The 20,825-nt window shown below is 26.9% G+C and overlaps 1 protein-coding gene across 3 annotated transcripts in view; it reads left to right on the forward strand.

Moving 5' to 3' along the window:
* Nucleotides 1-20,825, forward strand: part of LOC136968168 (gamma-aminobutyric acid receptor subunit alpha-6-like) — a 54,344-nt gene that overhangs the window by 21,884 nt on the left and 11,635 nt on the right. For 2 of the 3 annotated variants that reach the window (XM_067262133.1, XM_067262135.1), the window contains exons 5-8: nt 6,473-6,555; nt 9,214-9,348; nt 9,408-9,560; nt 10,962-11,167. In XM_067262133.1, the coding sequence (XP_067118234.1) occupies nt 6,473-6,555; nt 9,214-9,348; nt 9,408-9,560; nt 10,962-11,167 (577 nt within the window). Of the gene's footprint in view, nt 1-6,472; nt 6,556-9,213; nt 9,349-9,407; nt 9,561-10,961; nt 11,168-12,241; nt 12,527-20,825 lie in introns of those variants that run through there. The other variant, XM_067262134.1, reaches the window with a different exon arrangement.

The following is a 20,825-nucleotide window of genomic DNA, read 5'->3' on the forward strand; positions in this document are numbered from 1 at the left end:
TTTAAAATTATAATGTAAATTCCGTTATTAAGCTTTCATTTTTTTGTGAAAATTCCGTATCATTTGCATTATCAAGATTTACAAAGGAAAAGAGAGAGAGAGAGAGAGAGAGAGAGAAAGAGAGAAAATTTCATAAACGTGAATTATGGTATTTTATAATAAATTAATGTAAAAAAAAATCACTATAAATATTTAAATTTTAGTAATAATATTAAGTAAATCGAGGAAAAACTTAATATAACTTTCAAAATGAAATTCATAAATTTTCGACTTGAGTACCTCAGAATAATGGATGTATGTCATAGAAGCAGAAAAATTGAATTCGTGATAAAATCTGCTCAACATGATTCATTCTATTGAGTTTTATATGAAGCTATATAAATGCTTTCATTTGATGAAAATATTTCTTAAAAAAATAAATAAATAATAATAATAAATTTCCTAAACTTTCTCTTTATATTCAATACGAAGCATCATCTGTAGAAAATATTATAATGATTTTTTTAAAAATAAAATAATGCTTTAATAATTACTATTTAAAGTAATTAAAAACTTTATTTTTAAACGAAAAATTTAGTTGTTTTTTAAATATTTTTAAACTTATAATTCGCTCAGTTTATATGCAACTGATATACACAAGTAAGCAATAATGACAAAATGAGAGAATTTAGAGAAAAGTAAAAGTTACTTTATATAACTAATCAATAAAATATTAGCACATAAATGTGTGAAAGTAAAGAAAATTAACATGTTAATTATGTTTAAAATAATAAATTCGAGTCTAGTAATGCAGTGGCTTAAATAGGGGTATGCAAGGTATACTGTTGCATAAGAAGCTAAAGCTCTAAGGGGATCTTAGACATTCTGCTGAACTAGATGTACAGCACATATTTAAGCTTTAAATTAAAAAAGAAAACCAAAACTAATTGTAATTTTTTGTTTCTATATAGATAAATAAATAAATAAATATATATATATGTGGGGACACATAGGGAGGACCCTTGGAACTATACCAAAACAAAGCTATGCCACTGTTATAAATTTTGAATTTTTTTTTTTTTTTTGCTTTTCAATTCTTTTCTTTTCTTCGAGGGTTGTTGTTCTTGGGCCCCTGTGAGAAACATTTTGAGGGGGGGCAAGAGTTCTAGTTATGCAACTGATTATATTTACTAGTGCATACATTCATCAAATATCTAAACAATTACTTCTATAAAAGCACTGACTTTACTTCTATACAATACTCTTTTACTCTTTACTTACAATTACTTCTATAAAAGCATTTACTTAACATTTTATATTAATTAATAAAGATTAATTTTTCTAATTTTTCAACTAAAGTGAGAAACCTGAAACCATTAAAACAATCAAATGAGTATTTACTTTCAATTTTTCTTTAAAAATTTCCATTCTAAGAATAGAAAATATAAAGAAATTAAATTTTTAAAAATTTCTACACTTAATTTTACAATTTATAAATAAAATAATAAAGTTCTTTTTATTATATTCTAATTAATTTGCATGTTTTGTACACTTATATGCGAAATTTTTATATTTAATTAAGTAAAATAAAAGTATTGTAGAGTCTTACCATCCAACGCGATGCCATCCTATCATCTTGATATTAAATTTAAGGGATAGCCAAATGGAACGGGTTTTGTTTGTGTTTTAAATTGGATGGTTGTAATCACTGTGAAATATTTTTAGTCAGAAAAACAATTTTTTAAACTCTAAATATAAATTTAAATAAAGTTCCAGGAAGATTTCATTATTTTCTAACTAAAAATCACTCAGAAATTTATTCAAAATGTAAATTCCAAAAATCTGAATATATTTTTTAATAAATTTTTTCATACATAACTTTAAAAAAAACATGCAAAATAAAATTTTTATTTAAAATTTTAAAATTAATTCCAATTTTTTAAAATTTTTTATCTTAGAAAATAATTTTAATATATTATATTAAAGATTAATTTGTGTTCTCTACTTAATTTATGACATTATTTATATACAATTATGATCAATTTAATCGATTTTTTACTTAAAAAATTTAGATAATTATGCTATAAACATATTTAATTTCTTTATAGGATGATATTTTCTAAGATAAATCATTTTTCTTCGAAGAAAAGAGTAAGAAGAGACCGCAAATACTTGAAATATTAGCATAATTGCCAACATTTATTTACTTAACATTTTATATTAATTAATAAAGATTAATTTTTCTAATTTTTCAACTAAAGTGAGAAACCTGAAACCATTAAAACAATTAAATGAGTATTTACTTTCAATTTTTCTTTAAAAATTTCCATTCTAAGAATAGAAAATATAAAGAAATTAAATTTTTAAAAATTTCTACACTTAATTTTACAATTTATAAATAAAATAATTAAAATATATTTTATTAATAATTTTAAATTAATATTTAAAATTATATATGTATTATTTTAAGGTTTTCTACGATTAAAATTATTTATTCACTAGATTTTTTTACATGATTAAATAAACTTTAAATTTTTTTAAATATTTTAAATAAAATTATTAAATAATATCAATTAAATAATAAAGTAGTGGAAATTAATTTATCTTTTATTTAATTTAGTTACTTTTCTTTTCTAAATGTAGAGTTAATTAATTAAATTGAAAGATAAGAATGATATTGTTTTTTAGAAATTGAAACTTGATATAAAAATTTTATCACTGAGTTGGTTCCATACGACAGAAAAAAGAAACATGAAAAAAATATGGTAGTGAACGGTCTGTCATTTTTTTAGAAAGAAAGTAATTCGTGTCTTGTCATTTCCACATTTAGTGAACAACAAGTAGTCGATAGTTGTTTCCTATAAAGAAACTTCTCCTTTCTCATTATTAAGACATCCTATAAAAGAACATGTCTTAGTCGATTTATGCTTTCTTATACTTTCTTTTATTTATATTTATTAAGAATTACTGAAATAAACTGTATTTTTGTTTAATTTTACAACGCTTTCTTCTTTATTTTTCCGTGAAATTTAATTCGATAATGGAATTTTCTATTATAAATTTATAATATATCCGAATTAGAGTCTTCTCCATTCCTGAAATTGATGATTGCTGTGTAGAAGATATAGCGATATATCAATGTTTTTAATCAATTTATGTTTGAATTTAATAAAATTTACGAGATGATTCTTTGAAAAATGTAAAGAAAATCATAAATAGAAACAGAAGGCGGAAAAAGATGTAATATTGGATGATTCGAAAACTTAATATGTAGAAGACAAAGGATTCACTTTAGAACATGATTTCAGTATGTACCATTTAATTGAATGCACATATAAATGCATTCCTATTAGTGCATTCATGCAAATGCTTTTGTCCTCATGGCAAATGTATATTAACACGTCTGCTATCATGTCTGCGTGTGCATCACAAGTGCATCTATTCAAGTTCCTGTTTTGTATAGATACTTTAGAATCATCGTGTAGGTTACTTTTAGTTCTGTGGTGATTTAAATTTTTATTTTTTCATGGTTTTCCTCGCTTACTCGTTGTAAAGTATCACCAATGTCACTTGTATTCAAAATCCACGTTGCTCGTACTTTATGTTCACTATTACATTTCATACTTTTAATTTTGAAAATTTATGTGTTCAATGCTTATTGTTCATTCTTAGTATTTCTTATTCGTACTCTTTGTGCTCATTTTTCATAGTTTTAGTGTTTACAGTTCCTATTCCTGATGTTGTACAGTAGTAGTAGTAGTAGCACAAAGGGGATGAAGACCCAGGACTACTCATAGGTATTGCCTGGGTGTGAAAGGGGGATAGGAAAGATGAGAAGAGTTGAGGAAGGCGGGAAGTGAAGAAAAAGTAAGATAGGATAGATGGTGAAGTAGGAAGACTTATCAGCGCCTGTATCGCATTTATTAACCAAACAAAAGATAATATACAAAATATATACAATGAATACATAAGTTACAAGTTGAAAAAAAAGATGACAAGGAAAAAACTAAGTAAGGCGTAATGGGTGCATTAATACAGTAATAAACATACAAACATTAATACAGTAATAAACATACAAAAGGTCCAATAACAGTAGGACGAACTAGTTAAAGGTAGGGTCCAGTGCGCCGGTAGCGCGGATGAATTTTTCTAGGGCTGCAAAAATATCCGGATCTTCCACGAGAGCTTGTGGTGGACAGGGCCAATTGAAGCCCTTTTTTAGCGTTACTCTTTCCAGATTAATCCGGTGATTGTCATGTTTGGTGCAGTCAAAGATCAAGTGAGTGGCATTCTGTAAGGAGATGTCATCACAGTCACAATAGGGATGTTCCCTAAGTCCAAATCGATGTAGGTATTGCCGGAAATTTCCATGATCTGTCAGGAGCTGTGTGTTATGGAAGTTGGCGCAGAAGTTCTTGTTTTGAAGTCTGGACGAGATGTTTGGAAAGTATTGGTAGGTCGCTCTTCCGGAGTCTCCGTCTTCCCACTCGCGTTGCCACAACTGGATGGCGGTACTGTGAATCGTGGTTTTAATAGCGATGTCTGAGGCTTCCCAGTAGGTGGGGGTGGCAGAGGAAGCAGCAGCTTGCTTTGCGAGGGAGTCCGCCAAAGAGTTCCCTTCCACCCCTGTATGGCCCCTGATCCATGAGAAGGCCACGCTGTTTTGTGAGCAGAGAATTTCTTCCCGAATAAGAAGAGAGAGAGAGCCAAGATTGTTGACTATTCTCCTGATAGCGACTTGGCTATCAGAACAGATCCTAATATGTCGATTCCTGATCTTAGAGTTGTTAACATATTTAAGAGCTTGCAGAATGGCGAACTGTTCAGCTTGAGTAATTGTGCAGATACTGGCAAGACGATAGCTTGCCTGGTAAGAGAAATTGCTATTGTTGCATTCCTTAACCGCAAATGCTGATCCCACCTTGCTGTGGCTTTTAGATCCGTCGGTGAATATCTGTATATAATAGTTGGGATTGTCATGAAAGTCTAAGATAGAAATATCACCCGCGATACTGGGATGGGGTTCTGAGACCTCGGGCTTACCATTTAGGTTAGATGTAAGGTGGGAAAGAAGGGGCTCGTTCAAGTTGGGAAAAAGCCCAATCTCCATAAATTTGTAAAGTTCACTGTCTTGTCCGTCGATTGTCCCTCCGTTGAGCAGGTGCCACCGCCACATCTCCTCCTTCGCCCTAATGTGGAGGGGAAGGACTCCAGAAAGAACTTGGAGAGCAGCCGTCGGGCAGTCCTATAAGCTCTGCACAACCTGAGAAGGGAGAGTCTTTGAGCTTTGTTTAATTTCTTTTTGGTGCGAACATTGTCGACCGCCTCTGCCCAGAAGGGGGCGCCATAGAGAATGATGGTTTCAATACATGCTTTGTAGATTATTTTGATGAACTTCTCGTTCATCCCCCAACTCCTATGGCTTATACATTGGAGTGCGTTAGAAATTTTGATGGCACGATTAGTAACATTGGTGATATGTGATGCCCACCTCATATTTTGATCAAAAGTTAACCCAAGATATTTGAGACTTGTAGTATTTTTAATCCTTTGATGATTCATGAATATCCTCAAGGGCTTTTTAAGTTGTCTCCCCTTAGATAAGACCATGGCTTCACATTTGTTGAAATTCACTTGAAGATTGTTATTTACACACCATTCGTGAATTTTGTCTAAAATTTCGTTAGCGTCTTGTTGTAGTATTTCGTTGTTGTAGTTTGACAACATCACAAGGGTATCATCCGCATACCCTTGGATGATACCAGAACTGGGGTTGGTGTTATCCTCGTTGAGTTGAAGCAGTCCATCGTAGGCAATGTTCCAAAGACCTGGTCCCGAGCGGGATCCCTGAGGGCAACCCCTGGACAAGAGACGGATGATTCTTTCACCATAGTTGTATATATGCTCTTAGCGTTTATAATATATAAGATAATTAGAGATTTGAATGAAAATTTATTTTAATCAGAACAAAAACTAAGTAAAACTTCGAAAAGAATTTTAGTAAATTTTGTTTTAAGGCGAATCGAATTAATCCAGAGATTTCGTATTAAATAATATTCTCAAGATAGAATGTTGTTTTTGATTTCTGAAGATTTTCCTAATTTTGAAATAAAAATTATAATATTTATATAAGAAACAAGTGAATAAGGAAAGAAATATCGATTTAATTTTTCTTATTAATTTAAAGCGAACTCAAATTAAATTAAATTTTAGAAAATACAAAAAAATTTAATCAATATAATCTGATTTAAAGTCTAACTTACAAAGTTATTATATAATTATTTTCATGCGCTTTGTAATTTTTTTAATATAGTAAAAATCTTTATAAGACATAAAGAAAAAGAAATCAAAATTAAAGATTCTATTATTTTTTTAAAAATATAAAACTGTGTTTAGTGAAAATTTTATTTTAAAAAATAAATAAAATTCCAAATATATTTTTAATTACTTCTATCAATTTAATTTTTATACATTTTATTATATTTACTTCTAGACTTACTATCCAAGCAAGTTGTCCAATGCTTCTTAGAAAATATCCATTAGACACTCAATCCTGCCCTTTAGAGATAGGAAGTTGTAAGTTGATAATGATATTTTTATAACAAAAATTTTTTTAAGTAAAACTTAATAAATGTAAATAATAACACTAATTAATAAGGAATCGTATCATGTGTAATGCATAAATATTATTTATTTTTATATTAAATAAGCGAGTAAAACTGATTCATTAAATGATTCATTAAGAGGATAAATTTTGTAAATGTAGACAAAATAAAGCTACGAGTAGTACATTAGAGTAGAAGAAAATGCAATATCCGGTGTAGCCTTCGATCGACAACTTCGTTGTCTGACGTGTACACCAAAGATTTGGTTATTTTGTCTGTCTAGTTGTGTTGCTATTTTTAGAAATCTCCTGATAGAAAATCTTCAAACAAAGCACCTGTAGGAGACACGGATTTGTTGTTTTGAAGGTCTTACTGATCGAAATGTTCGACTAAAATATTTGACGTATGCTATATTGTATAGTTTCTTTGAAAAATATTTCGAACCTGGTCTCATATTTTCAAATATATATATATGTATATAGCTTCGTGCAGTTTATTTTTAGATGCAATATGAATGCATTCTTATATTTAATGCAAGCATTAAATTTTTATTAATTGAAGACATTCAAAGTTTTATATGTCTTATATAATTCATTCTAAATTTAAGAAATAAATTTCTCTTTTATAAAATGTAAAGTAATATTTTTCATTTAGAAATTTCTTTGAAAAATATTTATTTTACGTGCTTGAAATATTCTTTCTTTCTTTTTCTCCATTCGAAATGATGGAAAAATCTAGATTTGTAATTAATTGAAGACGAGTGAAAGTTACTTAACAAATGTGTAAAAGTTAATCTAAATTTAAAATTGTTAAAATTAATCATGTTTTATTTATTCTTGACAACAGTTTTAATGCTTCTTTCCATTTATCATTTATTCTTGAAATGGAAAATGTCTTTCGCATTTATCAAATAATGAAAACCTGCAAAATGAAAATTCTTATATAAAAATTAATGTAAAATATTTGTTCGCTTGTTATTAAATGCATTTGATTAATGTATATACGGACTTTTTCATATGCATAAAAATTTACGTCATTTAAGAAATAAACTAATTAAATCTTATTTTTACTAAAGTTTTATAATTTATTAATCGTATAAAGACTTTATTGATCTTAATAAACTTAAGAGCAGTTGAAAATTTTAGGTCAAAGAAGACACTGGTCTGAAGAAATAAATGCAATGTTTATTAATAGATGTGTTTTCCCAGAACATGCTGAGAAAGTTACGAGAAAAAATCCAATAATCTTCACTAGGGACAAAAATAATGATGGAGATGATAAATATGTACTGTACAGCACGTATAAAGTTATGTTACTGATGAAAATTGCATCTAAACATATACCATTTAAAGACGAAATTATGTGATAAGCATAACAAAATGACATATCTGAAGTACTTTATTAGAAGCATTTACTTTGAATGAGTAAACTATATTGAGAACTTCTACGCAAGATCACAATTAGAGCAATTGTTATATATTAATATAGTCCTACTGAAGAAATCGTCCTCGAGCTGTCGAAAATGCGGTTACATAATTCTAGAAGACCAAAGTAAAACTAAGAATTGCACGAATTCCACGAATGAGCAACGTTTTGACAATGTTTCCATGCAGTCACGAAGAGGTTGATTGATCAAGATAGAGGATAAACTGAAGCACGAATAGTTTACACGATATCTGATACAAAATGGAAAATTTTGTGTCAAATTTAAAATTTTTACAATTATAACCAGCCAAACACGCAATACTTGCTATAAAACCGTACAAAGGCTCGACTATTTATGTAACTTTTCCACACGAACAAGAATACTCACAAATGACTTCAGTAAATCCTTTAAAGATAAGATCTACTGCGCATTTCATTTGAAATATGTTGTCACTTGAAGAAATGAAACTAATTTGTTGGTTTGCAAAATCTTTTATCCTACATTTTATCAAAAAAAAAAAAAAAAATTATGGTTACTTTTCATTGCTATTTCACTTTCTACAAAAATAAGCTTTCACAATAAAATTTTCTCAATTATATCTAACAGTATCAAACATCTCCAGGCATTCAATATATTTTGCGAGGATCCCCACGTAAAATATTCAACATATTTTGCGAGAATGAATTTTTATTCATAAATATTTCAACATAATTGCTAAACTACACAGTAATGCTGCAATGTTACTGTTGCAAAATTACTAGTTTCTCACTGAAATTCTGAAATTGTTTTGTACTGCATAACTTTCTTATTTAGTGTTATAGTCCTTGAATTGGTTTACTGTTTTATGAGACATTCCATTCCATTATATTTTCTATATATATTTGTATGGAATATATAATATAAATAATATGTAGACTATACATATTATATATTATATACATTCATGAATTTTATTATACCTGCTAAATTGATAACTAGAAATGAAAGAATATTTAAAGAAAAACAAATGAAAATAAAATGGCTAAGTATAATTATTATAAATAATATACTAAATTCCTGTCATAATTTGGATTTGTAATATTTAGAATATAAGCCTACTTCATTTTAAATTCTGTTTTTGTCGACTAAGTTTGCATTTTACCTAACTATTTTATTTGGAAATAAAATTTTAATTTTAAAAGTATAATTCTTTCTCCTTTATAGTTGCGTACCCACCATCTGATGTTACATATAAATGGAATAATGGCAAACCCGTAATTATAGCCAAAGACGTCACTTTATCTCAATACGAATTCCTCAATATAACATTCGAAGAAATAACTAAGCTTACAGGAGGAGGTAATTAATGTACGAAATAATTTAAGTAAATTCTATACTGATACTACTTTATTGGTTAGGCATTAGATCGTCTCTAGTTACACGCTTTATTTTAAGAAGACGTCGAGGTTACTTCATTTTACAAATTTATGCACCTTGCGCGATGATTGTCGGAGCATCGTGGGTGTCGTTTTGGATCAATTCACAGGATGCTCCTGCCAGAGTTGCCGTTGGTGAGTATTTAAATCACCTAAAGTTTAGTTTAGAATAACAATTACTGAATTAATTTTAAATTCAGTTGAATTATTTGTAAAATTCTTCAATTAAAGAGTGATGGAGTCTTTAAATTATCAGGTAAATTTTGATAAAGAAACTCAAGTTTTATAGAGTACAGTCCAAGTTTCAACTAAATCTTTAATTAATTTTTCGCTTTTTGATCAATTAAGAGTTTCAAATTGTTGGAATGAATCCAATTCAAGTGACGAAAGTATCATTTATTAACAATGTTTATCAATCATTTAAAGTTTGATCATTATGATTAGCAAATATGTCTGTAATCAGATTAGTTCTGTAATTAATTATATAAAATTGTTCTCTTGTAGCAATTTCATTGCGTTGAAATGCGTTGAAAGAGAAAATTTTTACAATTTTTGTAAAAATTTTTCCTCTTTCTAAAAATAGAAATTTTATAAAAATTTCAAAAAAGTATAAATTTACATATGTAATGTTTGCTTAAAATCTTTCAGATTAGTTACTAACTATATAAGAAAGGCTTTATTTGTTCATCATTTTTTCCTCTTCATATTAAAATGTCCTATTCCATTCTTTTGTTGAAAATTTATCAGATTTTTTAAAGTAGTAGTCAAAATATTATTATTCTTTTTAACAAGAGAATTTCTTGGCATAAAATTCCTCTATACAATATTACAATTAAAAGAAAACAACCAAGTAATACGATTCCTTAGAAAGAAATTTCAATTATTCTTAAAGAGAATTTTATATAATTTAGTAATCTTTAAAGTAATATTTGAAGATATAAAATTTCAAATATGAATTTAAATTATTGATTTTAATAATCGATATGATTAAATTTTGATATTATACAAGGATAAAGAGGAATTTTTCTGATGTTTCTCTTACATTGTTATAAAAAGATTTAAATCTTACAATTGAATTGAAAATCTTGTAGTAAAGTTAAAGTTTTATTTTTCTTCTAAAATGTGCGAAATTCATTTTAAAAAATCTCATTTTTACATAATTTAAGAAATTCTTTAAATAATTTTTAAGAATACTTCATTATTATTTGAATCATTTTCAAAGGAAGAAAGTTAAGTTTCAACATATTTTCTTTTTCCTCAAAATTAATTTTTTTTTGTAAAATAAAAAGTATATTTTAAGTAAATAAAAATTACTCTATTTTATATTATATTGTTTTAACCATTACTTTAATTAATAATTCTTGCTTAAATTACATTTAAAATGTGAAATAACATTATTGTAATTAAGAATGAGTTGAAGGAAGTGAGTGCAAATTAAAGTACGAAGAAATAATTTTTTATAAAATATTCTAGATAATTATTGATTATGAAGCTTTACAATTATTAATTGTCTAAAATATATGTGTTATCTTTCAGGTGTAACTACTGTGTTAACATTAGTTGCAATGGGATTCGGAGGAATGACTTCTATTCAAAGAGCAACGTCTGGATCAGCTTTAGATTGGTTTGTTATTCTGTGTTTTACTTTTGTATTTGCTGCCATGGCCGAATATGCTTGTGTCAATTTGTTGGATCGATACGAAATCGAAAAGACAAAATCAAAAAAACGTATTCAACAAAACGTAAGAACATATTTTGATCTCTCTTCTATTCGTTCGTACTTATTTTCTTTTACGTGTCTATAAAATGCAATATTTTTAATAAATATTTATTACTAAAATATTTATCAGTAATATCAACTATTATTATTTGCTATTTGCTTTAATAGAGCCCACCAATAACCCTATTAAACTAAACTGATAGTTGATTCTAGGTTAGCTACTGAACTATGGGCTGGTCGCATGCAGTTTTCCGGAATTTCTCTCGTGTCTAACACCTAAATAGCAACCAGTTTCTCATAGAAAGTCCAACCAGGATAAACATCCGTTTGCGGATAGTTTATATTTTATCGATCCAATCCAATCCAATTTAGTAAGGATGAAAAATTGAAGAAATTATGACCCCTTCTTTTTAGATATCTTAGATGTTTTTATATCTCTAGAAACCTTAAATTTCAACGAGCAATTATTTATTGTGACCTCATCACAATGCCGGACTACAGTTTTAATCATTTTTATTTATTCAATTTAAAATATATGCTCTCCACCACAAATTAGTAGTGGCTTGCCCCTGTACATCATACTTTTCCTATAACAGTAGAGTCGTGTCGATCATCTATCTAACAACTTTTAGGGGAAAATTTTTGAATTAAAATAACATGACTTTCCTTTTGAATCGGAAGTTCGTATATAATTAATCGAAGCCTCCTGCCCATAAGTTTTCCACATCTGGTCTCGACTTTCACCTATATAACTCCTTCTCGAGTTTAAGGAAGGAGAGACAGTGGGAATTTATAGGTCTACAATTTTGTTCAAATTGCAGTCCAACTAGTAATTTGAGATTCTAACGTTAACATATAGTTAACTAGAAAAGGTTGAAAACCCCAACCTAAAATACATTTTTAATACGTTCAGTACATACACTGATTATAGATTATAATGCATTATAACTTTACATATTTTACATTTCGTTTTAAAAATATAATATAAAAAATGAATATTGTTTTCTTTACTTTAAAAAAACAAATAACGTAAATTTTGTAAATTGTATTTTAAAATCCAGCAGAATGATTGTTTTTTTATTTTTATATTTTTTAGAGTGTACTCGTCACATGGAAAACATTCACTATCATTTTACAACTTCACCGAAGAATATAAAAAACGAGAATATTACAGAATGTACGAAATAAAATCACAGTTCAGAGATGCTTTTTAGATTTGGAATCTTTTTTGATGAGAAATTTTTTATTATTTCGTTTCTATAAGTGAATACTAAGCACTTTTCTGGTATCTGACTTCACTGTTTTATTGGTATGCAATTACAGGAAGTGTGGCACTAATAATAAATGTATTAAAGAATAAATGATTAATTATTCTTTTGTTTATCTAGCATATTGTTTTGACAAGATTAAAATGTCGTTGTTGTATAACATTGCGTGTCAACGTTGTAACGTTCACTTATAATTATTGGGCTAAAATATGAAAATATTATAGACCCATAATTCTCACTGCCATCCGTCTGTCCGTCTGTCTTTCCTTAATCTCAAGAACGAAATCCGATAGATAAAAGCTGAGACCAGATATGGCAATCACCGGGGCAGAAGGCCCCGATTAACTATACTATATCTTCAGGTTTGAAACGAAATTCGTGTTATTTTAATTCAAATATTTTCCCTGAAAGGTGTTAGATGATTGGCATGACTCTATTGTTAAAGAAAAAGTATGATGTACAGGAGCAAACCACTGTATTTTGAGGTGGTGAGCATATATTTTACATTAAATAAATAAAAAAATATGATAAAAAATTTCAGCCCGGTATTGTGACAATGTCACGATAATTTTTTGCACGATAATTTAATACAAATATTTTTGGAGATTTTTCCTAATAATTATCATTAATAATTTACATTTTGATTATTGTACTTATTAACTAATTAATTAAGATATCATTAAAGTTATCCTAATCCTACAATAATGGATTTTTAGCTTGTAGAATCCTGTACATTAATACCTTTCTTTATTGATTCTATTTTTGGAAGGTGATAATTGAAGTATGTTCTAAACAATTGCCTCAGAAAGAACGTTTTTTGTATCATTTTTTCGAGTATTATTCATCACCATAAATGAGTTAGTGATTTGATTAATCAAATATTCAATTAAACTATTAAATAAAATTAAATATTATTTTAAACGTGTGTTTAAATTAAGAAATAAATTGACCAGGAACATTATTGATTGCTTCTAAAATCAGTTGTTAAAAAATATAAATTAATAGAAATGCAAACATTTTTCGATTTTGTTATTATCTAAGAAGTAATTTTTGTTATAAAAATATTTTGTTACAAAAATTGTTTATTTTTGCTTTGAAAAATAAATGAAATTTGTTTACTTTCAGTAAATTTCTTTTCCTGTTTTTTAATTATTTATCTTTATTTTATTTTATTTTTTACAAAAGAGAAATTATCGAAAACAGATAATTTTCTTGTTTATCAAATTTTTAATTATTGTCATAAATAATATTTAATGTTTTATTAATTTTTATTTATGACAGATTTTTCTTTTTTAATATCTAAATCTATTTTTTTAATCTATTATGGTAATTGTTTACATACAAACACAATTGTCGAAAAAAATTTCTCGCATGTAATAGAGTTAATTTTAATTAATTATATTTTTTATATCGAAATTTTTAAGTGTTGTCTTGTTAAATATTCTAAATGATGATGAAGTGACTTTTTTATTTTAAACTTAATATGTCGTTGTGTATTAATTATAAAAAATTATTTATTTCTCAAATAATTTTGGCAATTTTTAAATTTATTTTTTAAGTGAAAAATTTTCACGATTTAATAAGTTTTTTTTTATACAGAAATTTTTACGCGAATTTAATCACGCTAGGAGAAAATGTCGCTTCTTTGAACTTAGTTATATTTAAAAATTTATAAGGAAAAAAATCTAAATTTATATAAGAAAGATTTTATAATGCATAAAACTTTTAAATTATTTATAAAAGTCCATATCTTAATTATATTATTTAAATATAACTATGAATCTAAACTATAAGAGTGCAGTTCTTTGGATTAAATTTAGAGAAGATAAAAATATTAACTTATGGTCGATATTTTAATAAATACGGTATGAATCAAAAGTCTTCATACAAAACAGTTGTGATGCGTGTGCATCACATGTGTTAAAATTCGCTTGCCACGAGTGAAGTAATGCATTTCCACGTGCATTCACTTAAATGATATCCGTGTAGATGACTTTTAAGTGACTGCGTAATAATAAAGTTTGTTCTTTTCCTATGTGTCCAAAACTTAATGACGAGACAATTGCTAGCATTTATAGCTAGAAAAAGTCAGTGAGTCAGTAGCGCGTTATTCTATGAGAAAAAAGGGCAGTTGCCTGGGGCTCCCACCAACATGGGGCTCGAAACCGATCTTTTATAAACTCATTTCTGTAGTAATAATATCGAAATTAAAATTGGCATTAGGCTTGTATGCGGTGGTGCAGAACTTAATTTAAAACCCCTACATAGGTCGCGTTAAAATACGAATTTTTCCTTTGGAAAAATGTCTGTACTGAGGTTTGCAAGTCAACGCTGTACCTGAGGTTTGCTAATTCAAACATGCCTGGGCTCCATGAAGCTATAACGTGCCACTGTCGTGAGTGCTGTATAGCATTTCGAGGTGGACCTATTCATACCGACAGGTCGCTCTGCGTTGATTTTGGTGAGCATTTTCCATCCATTCTTCGTCTCTATCTAGCTGCTATGTATCTTTCACTAAAGACTTACTGTTATTTCTTTGATTTGTAAAATCCTACAATATGTTGTGTATTATTTTGTCAAATTTGGCTGCATTCATCAACGATTCTCTCCATTCATGTTCAAATGTTGTCTGTCCTTAAGTTTTGGATACGTGTATATATCCATACCTAGGCACAGAGATACTTAAATACTTTTGAATCACCCTGTAATAATTAAAATTATAGACGATTACTTACAGAGTTAATAAAGATATAGCAATTTTTAATTTGATAATGCATTATTATGTCCTTAACTAATTTTCTTAAAATCTTTATAAGAGCATTTTTTAAAATTACATACCTTCCAGATTTCTAAGACGGCCATTTTCTTTGTTATTTATGACTATAATTATAATTGCTAATTAATTAAGAAATATATGATAAAACTAATTTAACCTGTGCGAAATTTTTAATAATTATTTTAAATCTTCTTTTTCTTATTTTCTTTCTATTATCCTTAAGATTTCAAATATTAAAATTAATAATTTATTATTTGAGAAGAATAAATTTACTATTTAAATGTATTGTAATCCTTATTTATGGATTATTTCAACCATTTTTGATCTAAGAAATGCCTTTAAAAATGCAAAATTAAATTCTGAGCTATTGAATAACAGAGAAACTGTTAATTATAACGAGCAATTATTTATTGTGACATCGTCACAATGCCGAGGTACAATTTTTAATCATATTTTTAAAATTTATTTAATTTAAAATATATGCTTTCCACCTCAAATTAGTACTGTAGTGTCTTGAACCTGTACATCATACTTTTCCGTTAGCAATGGAGTCGTGCCGATCATTTATCTAGTTCCTTTCAGGAGAAATTTTTGAATTGAAATAATGTGACGTCCGGTTTGCTTCAGACGTTCATATGCTGTTAATCAAGACCTCGTGCCCCTAGTCTTTCCGTGTCTGCTCTAGAGTTTAATTTATTTAACACGGTTCTTGAGATTAAGGAATGACAGGACAGACAACGGACGACAATGGAAATTTATAGGTCTACAGTTTTTTCAAATTGCAGCTAAATTTTTCTGTTATTCAATCGTTCGATCGTATATTCTCTGTTAATTATAATTAACTGTTTATCTGTAATTATAACAAGTTTAATAGGAAGAAATATTTGTTCGAAGAAATATCAATCGTCTGAAATTTTCGAAAATTTGAGACGGTTGATTAATAAATAATTTAATTCAAAAGCCAAAAATTACATGTTTCAAGCCATTAAACGGAATTTTTTTTAGTTATAATTAGAATATCACTGTTGGTATATGTATATACTGTAAAATCTGTATAAACCGGAATCACACGGAACCGAATTCTTTCTTTTTACATGTTTCCATTTTAGACAGGTTTCACTGTATTTAATGAATCATAATTTATGAAATTGAGAAAAGACATAGAAAAAGTTATTTTTAGAATGAAACTTTGCTCTTTTTTTAAATTTTTCTCTCGAATTTCTCTTATAAATTATCTAAAAGTGGTAAAAGTAATTTTGTGATGCTCAAACAGCCGAAGTTTAACACGTTTATCTTTCTGGTGAAATTCTTCGGGGAACGATTTCTTTCTCTTTAATGTAACAGATTAACTCTTAGGAAAATACATTCTTTTTCTTAAAGTGATATATTTACAATATATATTCTAAATTTGACAATATTTTACAAATCACAAAACACCATTTTATCACGTTCAGTTTGAAATATTGTACCAGAATAATAAATTCTTCTTTTAGAAACGAATGTATTTTTAATGTAATCGTATCAACTAAATTCCATCTTTTCTATTAAGAATTTTTTAAAAACTTTATGCTTAAAAATGCCGAAAATATTGCCCGATATATTTCTTCTACAATATTTATTATTCATATATACTGTTTAATTGGCTTCTTTAGTACACTCTTAATTAAAAGATTAAAAAATAATTTAGCACCTCAACAAATTGTTAATTTTGCTGGACTCACGAATGATATTAATTTTCTATATACCAGTATTTATTGTAAATAAATTCGATACTTTATTTTCTTGGATTCAATAAATTTTCTGCATCATCTTTTTATGTCAAAGGTAATTTTTATTTAAGTTTTCTTTTTCTTTTGAATTCAACACGTAACGAAAATCAAAAACTTTTACGACTTTTTCTTTCGGATTTTTTTTTATATTATTTAATTTATTATATTTTTATATTAAATTACTTGTAAGCTTTTTTTGAGGACTTCGATGTAATTTGTTAATTCGTTAATTATTTCTTCATAAATCGTGTGACTTATCTCTTCTTATTGGCCAATTCAAATTTTTGAATTGTTAGTTTAAGAGTTCAAACTGTTATTTTAAAAAATTATGATTTTTAATTATATAAATATCGATAAAGCTTCATTTTTTATTGAGAGATAATGATAATACGAAATTATTAGTAGTAAAGTTAATGAAACTTTTTGAAATATTCTTCTCTAAATGCCAGGAAGGAATGAACTCTGGTAACTACTGTGCTCATTCCTTCAAATTAAAACAAAGGTCGCGGGTTCACCCCTCACCAACTGGCTAGTCACATAGAATAGTCTGGGTTTTCTTCATTTTCTTCACGTGATTAACACCTAAATAGGGACCAGTTTCCTACAAAAAGCCTCCTCGGGAGGCACCCATTCTTGGCAGGTTGCCCAAGTGTTGTGTTATCTTCTACCATCAATCCACTCAAATTTATTTTGAGAAGTAATACAGTATTGTAATAATTTGTAATAAAATTTTCAAGAAATATTCAACTACTTACTAGGTTTATCTTGTGTAAATTAAATACTTACCAAGTAAAAATACTAAAAATATTTCCTTCAGTATGATTATGCATACAAAATTATTGTCAAAATTCTAATAAATTATAGATATGTAAATCTGTTTATATTCAGAAATTATATAAAAATATGAATTTTAATTACAACTAAGATTTTACTAGAAAAATGGAATAATTTTTGGATATTGTTATTAAATTAAAATGATTTTGAATCTATTATTTTCTCCGCTTTGTTATATATATATAACAGAAGAAACGTACGGCGATCAGTCAAAAATGACCCTCCAAGATTTATACATTTTTGGACTCGGGAAACCTCGAAACGTGAAGAAATGCAATCAAATTCAGAGATTTTTTTCTGTATGTGTGAATGTTGTGTGTTTGGGAGGACACAATTTTGTTCGCCCTCTTTGAAGTTTAATAACTCCTGTGCTTTTTGTCGAAAATTTCTGAAAATTTTCTGGGAGAGTTGTGTAGTAAAGACATTTATGCTGTAAAATTTTGGTGGTAAAGGTCAACGGAGTAGGGAGATAAAGGGGATCGTGTGTCATATCTCGAGTAGAGTCGGACTTAATGATGATTTTCGTCATTACCATTAACAATTTTCTTATAAAACCCATCCCTACCCTTAAAATTAAGCTTTTTGCAATTTTATAATAATTCAAAATATAAAACGTTTTTAATAATAAAATATCATAACAGATGGCGCTACACTTGCAGTTTTAAATGTTGCTGGGAAAGTTAAGCAACTGTTGAATTTTTTTTATTTTTTATTTTTTGTTTTATATTTTTCTATTCTTTTATATTGACAGCATTTATTTATTATTTTTTACAACTTATTTTAATATTTTGCAGTAATCTAGATATCTAGTAAAAAAGAATTGTTTTCAAAATACATTTACGCAATAAGGTTTAGTACGTCATAATCAGTAATAGTTTACAATTGTAGCTTTAGAAAATACAATTTTAAATTCGGAATAATTATAAATTTTTACAATAGTATTTTAAGTTATTCTAATTATTATTGGACTTGTATTCGTACTAATTTAATATTAAAGTGCAATATTGATCTGTTTATTATAATTAAATTTATTTTTTAAACATTTTTATCATTTATTTTTTAAAAAAATGCAGAATAAATAATTTCATTTGACTTTTTCTTAAAATTAAAATTAAAAACTTTAAATAAACATTCTAATATTAAAGAAAACAATCCATTCTAACCCAGCTCTTATTTTAACTAAATATAAAAACACCTTACCACTGGGTTATTTAATATAAATTTAATTACATCGAGTAATGTGTACTGTACAACAATATTGGACAGTTGTCAATCTTAAATAGTAACTTGAAATGTTCGAATTCGAACACAATTCACCTGACGATAAATAGAGCGGAAAAACGTTCGTAAAGAAAATTTACCACAGTGGTAAGGTGTTTTTTATTTAATTAAAAAAACGCAATTTATAAAAAAGATAAAATTTATTATACAGTCAAACCTCTGTACAACGGACAAGAACATACAAATAGCCGGTTTTCGGAGGTGGCGTTGTTTGGAAGCTATTTTCTACATATTTTTGTTTCAAAAAGCAAAAACTGGTCGCTGTTTAGAGTTGGCCGTTATTGGAAGTTCGACAGTATAATTTACTCACGTAATCGAAAATATGAATTTATATCTACATATGTACATCAAAAATTTATTTTTATTAAAAAATAGGAATGTTTCTTGCTTCGTGCATATGGTTATTAATTATTTTAACTATCGACATACATCAAACAAACAAGATAATTTTTTTAAATTACATAAAAATTATTATTTTTCAAACAAAAATTTTTTATGAATAATCCAGTTAATGCATATTCAATCATATTCAATGCAGATAAGATATTTATTGATTTGCAAAATAAGAAAACAGAATTTTACATTGCTTGGTAAAATGATAATGAATTTTTAGCTTAATTTTTTACTTTAATTTAGTAAAATTATTTGAAAAATAATCTAAATAAAATATTATTATATGATGTTTTCTTTTATGAAATTCTGTTACTCTTTTCAATTGTATAATTTTTTAAAAAAGAAACTATTTCTCTGCTAAATTTGCATAGTTTATCTTTATGAGTTAGTAAACTTTAGTTCATAATGCAATTTTAAATGTACCTTAAGGGAGAAGTTAAAAGTAAAAAAAGATTTTAAAATTTCTTGTAAAGATAAAAATGCAATCTGATGTTAAAAGAACTTAGTTCAGTGTAGATCTAAAGAAAACTTTGAATCATATTTTAAATATAAATATAAATTTAGTTAAAATTTTAATTTTTTAAATCTTAATGTTATAATAATTGCATAACAAGTGGTAAGAATTTTCTACAGAATTAATTTTTTTATCCTGATTTAATTATTTTAAAACTGTTTAAATTGTCTACTAATTTATAAAATGTAATACAGTCAAACCTCTGAACAACGGCCACTAACAGGAATATTTTAAAATGGCCGTTGTTTGGAGGTTACTTTGTACAGTATACAGAAGCGTTCCTGAAAACATCGTCGCCGTTTAGAGGTGACCGTTATTGGAAGTTCGACTGTATATTTTTGTTTATAACATATATATATATAAACATAAAATATAAATATATATAATTAAATATATATATATTTAATTATTAATTAATTAATTAACATTGATTTATCCACTGTGACTATGATTATATTCTAATAATTGCAGTGTTTTTATTGTATTTTAAATATTCTATAAATAATACAACTAAAATTTTTATTGATAGTATTTATTCAAATTAATTTTAAAATATAAAAACCGCAGAATTTCTACAGTTTTACATTAGATAATTAAGCAAAGAAAATAAAATAATAAAAAATGAAAGAGCTTTTTATGCCTTTTAATTCAATATATTAAAAAAATGTATATAAAATGTTAATTCTACGAAAACCAAATTAGATATTTAATTAAATTTTTTAAACATCCAAAATTTATTTAAAGTATTATTTATGTTTATTGTAAAAAATAAAATAATTAAGTAATTGGTTATTTATCTTAATTAGTTTGTTAAAGGAATGTCAACTTAATAAATTTAATCAGTA

Source organism: Centruroides vittatus, unplaced genomic scaffold (genome assembly GCF_030686945.1).
Source record: "Centruroides vittatus isolate TY-2023 unplaced genomic scaffold, ASM3068694v2 contig_1408, whole genome shotgun sequence".
NCBI classification, from domain to species: Eukaryota; Metazoa; Arthropoda; class Arachnida; order Scorpiones; family Buthidae; genus Centruroides; species Centruroides vittatus.